The 4375-nt window shown below is 31.7% G+C and overlaps 1 protein-coding gene across 1 annotated transcript; it reads right to left on the bottom strand.

The window, feature by feature from the left end:
* Positions 1-1283: 1283 nt before the first annotated feature.
* Positions 1284-3507, bottom strand: LOC119644402. The gene is made up of 2 exons (XM_038043948.1): positions 3295-3507; positions 1284-1541 (listed from the first exon to the last, which is right to left on the bottom strand). Exons 1-2 carry the CDS (start codon positions 3439-3441, stop codon positions 1482-1484), a joined length of 207 nt encoding a protein of 68 aa, XP_037899876.1. The 5' UTR covers positions 3442-3507; the 3' UTR covers positions 1284-1481.
* Between the last annotated feature and the right edge of the window lie 868 nt (positions 3508-4375).

The following is a 4375-nucleotide window of genomic DNA, read 5'->3' as shown; positions in this document are numbered from 1 at the left end:
ATGAGAGAAAAAAAAAGAGGAAAATTTCGAATACACACAAACACAAACACAAACACACACACACACACACACATACACATACATACACACACATGCACGCGTAGATACAAACACACGGACATAAATGTACATTTGCCTATATGCATATATGCATGTAAGGTAGAAAGGCATTTTCAAAAAATAAAACTATTTAGTGGGATTATTGCTAATTGGTTTTCATAACAAATATAAAATTAATTAAAGTTTTGATTAAATGAGTCATTCTTTTTGTTAGTCTCTTATATATATATATATATATATATATGTATACATATATGTAGGTGTTTTATAGATTTTTTTTTGTTATTCTTTATGCCATTTTTAGTTTAGGTATATAATAAATTGTATATGTATTTTTGATGGAGATGTATATATATATATATATCTATATACATATATACATACATATATGTATATATATATATACATAATATTTATGTATATAATTAAATTAACATTATTTGACATTATTTTGGAATAAATTTTCAATACGATCGTAATAAATTCAATTAAAATATACACACATATATATATATATATGTATATATATATATAAATAATAATAACTCGTTATATAATTTTAGTATTTTGGCTTTTCTCTAAAGCATGAGCGTGTTGATCAAAAGCAAAACAAAAAAAAAAAAAAAAACACAAAAAAACACCCAAAGAAAAGAAAAGGTTAAAGGAAAAGAATAAGAAAGAGAGTGATTTAAAACCAAAAAAAAAAAAAAAAAAGCAAAAGGTAAAAATGTAGCAAGTATTCAGAATTTGAAGAATTTTCGATTTTATTCAAATATTTTGAAGAGAAAATTTTATAATGAACAATACAATACATACAAATTTTTAGGCCTATAAGTTATTTTGATAATAGTATTTACAACAATAATAATAAAAATATAATAAAAAAAAAAAACTAAATTGCATTAATAATAATTAATAATAATAATAATTACAATCATAATTAATACGTATTCTGCATAATAGTTTATTTACTTTTGTTTTTGTTATTCTTGTAAGTGCACAGTGTCCGTTTTTGGTTTTTGTTTTCTTAGTTTCATTTTACATACATGTCCGTATACTTACTAAGTTTTACCTAAAGTCCATTTATTATTGATCTTTTCTTGATTTCTTCAAGTTTTTTCATTCTTCGTCTTCTTCTTTAGCTGGGGAAATATTCTTTGCTTTTTTTTTTTTTCTTTTTTTTCTTGGGCTTTATTTTATTTATATATATATATATATATATATATATATATGGATTTACTTTTTACATTTGATTTACAACAAAAATAATTTGGATTTTGTTGTAACTCTGGAATGGAATTACGGTAACAGCTTCTCCACGTTTTTTTTTTTTTTCTCTTTTTATGTCATTTCTCATTTTTTCTTTTTTTAATTTTTTTACTTTTTTGTTACGCTTAACCAGAAGCTGGGAAGGTGAGAATTTAACGCCCTCGCGCCCATCTTAACAAAGCATCCGCTAACACATCCAAGTGAGCTTTCGTCTAAAAAAAAAGAGCAGTAAGTAAGAAAAGATGGTTTTTATTCTTAAAACTTTAAAGCGCTTAACAAGCATAAGTTATAAAAAATAACATAAGGCTAAATGATAATATAAGTTTATAAACATATTATAAACATATTTTAGACATTAACATGAAATTTGTGTTAGAAGATTGCAAATTATTGACACAATTATCCAGTTGGTTAAAAGTGCACAAATAGGCGCAGAGTGAGCAGCAGTGATGGGGAAAAAAGTTCAGGCAAACTCTTTCGCTAAGTAAATGAAAGGAAGAAAAGGGACTACTATCGAAAAGTTGGATAGAAAGAGGAAGAGTACATCGATCTATATATTTCTTCAGCTTGAGGGGATAAACTATGCTTGTCGGGGAGCATAGATATGCTGAAACTCCCACTACCTCGATGTTGACCCTGCTAACGTTCTTTGTTCGACGAGCAAAAGTGTAAGACTTGGACTATCTATAATTTGACGACAAGCTCTCTGATAGAAAGCTTAGATGTACACTGGAAGAAACTTTGCTTTGAGCACATTCTCGTAGACTATTGCCGAAAGCATGAAGCCCACCATGACAGATGCAGCACCCGATGCAAATATAACTTAAAGAAGGTGTTGTTCGGTAACGGCTAGCTGGCATTGTATATTGGTCGAAAGGCAAGAGTGACTATGTCGCGTAACATAAATCTAAAGACTTGCTATCTACCGCTACGGACAGGAAGTTCTTAGCAACGCACTCCTGTAATTGTGGTGGGAAGTAATGACTGCGGGATATGTCTCTTCGGGGAGTATCATGGTAGCTGTAGTTTTTATCATTCCTAAAACCAATAATTTGAGATAATAATAGGCGTCAACATCCCCCAGAGTGAGTTTATTGGGCCACACACAATAAATAAATCTGATACTCCAGCTGCAGTGAGGCCCCTAGTTTACAGGGAGAGCATCGGTTACATTGCACTGGCGCAATTAACCAGTGTACCATCGGATGACGTAAGGTGAGGTTTTATAACGGATACTCAAGTGTTCAGCTTCAATTCAAAGAAGTAACATACGATTGGTTACATTGAGTTACATTGAATTACATTAACTACATTAGCTATCGATAAACCATTTCGTTAATTGAGCTTATTTCACTTTAAGTACAGAAGAAATTCAAAATCTGAGTTCCACAGGCTCACAATCAGAAAGGTGTCAATCGACGTCAAAACTCGCGACAGAGATATGTTGAGGCACGGTGCATACTATTTAAGCATAGTAATACCGGCATTACTATCGATAATTGTTTTATGAGCTATGTATGGAGTTATACATAACTTGTATGAACAGACAATTGTTTCTTATCTTTTGAGGGTTTTTGTATTTTTATACACTTTTTAAGGAAAACGGAAAGTAGTCTACGTTCATGTACAGCTTCTTTGGATAGATAAATAAATTTATACTATAGCACATTAATTATCTCCAGGATTCTTGTAAGTGGGAGAGGGTCAGATGCTTGTATGACTCGTTATAAGCACTTGTACGAATTAGGGTTAAGCAGGGTTGTTAAAGTGACAAGTGATTGATGAAAGAGTATTTTGAAGTCGAACGTAACCTTAGTTTATTCCGATAAGAGCTATCTCTTAAGAATGTAAGATGATCATAATAAAACTGAACTGATTTCGATCGGGGCAAGGTGTTCTTCTCTTTTGCAAACCGATAATCAATAAGTGAATATATTTTAAAGTTGTTGGAGAAAGAACACTTACCGTTTTGTAAAACATACATGATCGTCGATCTTCATCTTCACCTTCAGGACAATCGATAAAACCATCACATAGCACATGATCGTCTATGCAGCGGTATCGACCCTGCACGTCCGGTGTCGGACATGCGAAACGTTCCATGCCATCCATAGCCGTAGGACATTCTAAAAAAATATAATTAAAACGAAAGATAATGAATCGGGACACATTTATTAATAAATAATAAAATTTACAATTTGTCTTGATGTGGATAAACAACAACAACAACAACAACAAAGAAACAAACACAAAATTCTATGGCTGCAATTCGGTTTAAGTTTAAAAACAACAGTAGCGACAATTGGTCGAACAAATATTTGTGTGAGTGCGTTTGCAACGCACTTGAATAATTTTTCTTGACTTATCAAAAGGTAAATGCTTAATAGTAAAACTTTGCCTGCCAAAATTATAGTTGAGTTGGCGCGGCATTGTATCGGAGTAGGTCAACTATAATATTAACTAAAGAGTTTTTATTTTGGTAATTTGGAAAGATCTCTTCCTTCATCTTAGATTTATTTTTTGCACCCCTACGTTCAATCACTCATCAGTTCGAGTTTCCTTTTTTTGCTCATCACCGAAAGATGAGGGATATATTCATTTTGTCAAAATGTTTGCAACGCCGAGAACAAAGTTTTAGCGGTTCCACAAAATATATATATTTTTGATTAGCATTAAATTTTGAATCGATTTAAACATATCCGTCTATCTGTCTGTCTGTCTGTCTGTCTGTCTGTCTGTCTGTCTGTCTGACCATCTGTGTAATGTCTATTGTAAACATTCTCCTGGCCTCAAAAATTAAGCAACAGACGTAAAGTTTGACAGAAATATGAAAAATTCTTGCCCGCATGTAGTTATTGAAAACGGGCCAAATCATCGATGGACACACCTCTAGTATTACATAATCTGAGTACACTTCTGTTTTTCAAAGGGTATAAAAAATTGATCTTATGATCATTACTCATAAACTGCATCAAAACTGAGCCAGAGTTATTAGTGCCTAGCAATAGTTCTGAAGAGTTTTCCCTCCCTTAGGATGTTGCGCTTA

This window comes from Glossina fuscipes, unplaced genomic scaffold, assembly GCF_014805625.2.
Source record: "Glossina fuscipes isolate IAEA_lab_2018 unplaced genomic scaffold, Yale_Gfus_2 115555, whole genome shotgun sequence".
Lineage (NCBI taxonomy): Eukaryota > Metazoa > Arthropoda > Insecta > Diptera > Glossinidae > Glossina > Glossina fuscipes.
Note: the sequence above shows the minus strand (reverse complement) of the source record. Positions and strands in the feature narration are given on the sequence as shown.

Bases quoted from the DNA above. Each gene is read 5' to 3' on its own strand.
- LOC119644402 (XM_038043948.1), bottom strand. From the start codon at position 3,441: ATGGATGGCATGGAACGTTTCGCATGTCCGACACCGGACGTGCAGGGT. The intron at 1,542-3,294 runs GTAAGTGTTCTT...CTTTTTTTTTAG, and splicing joins CATGTATGTTTTACAAAACG to ACGAAAGCTCACTTGGATGT.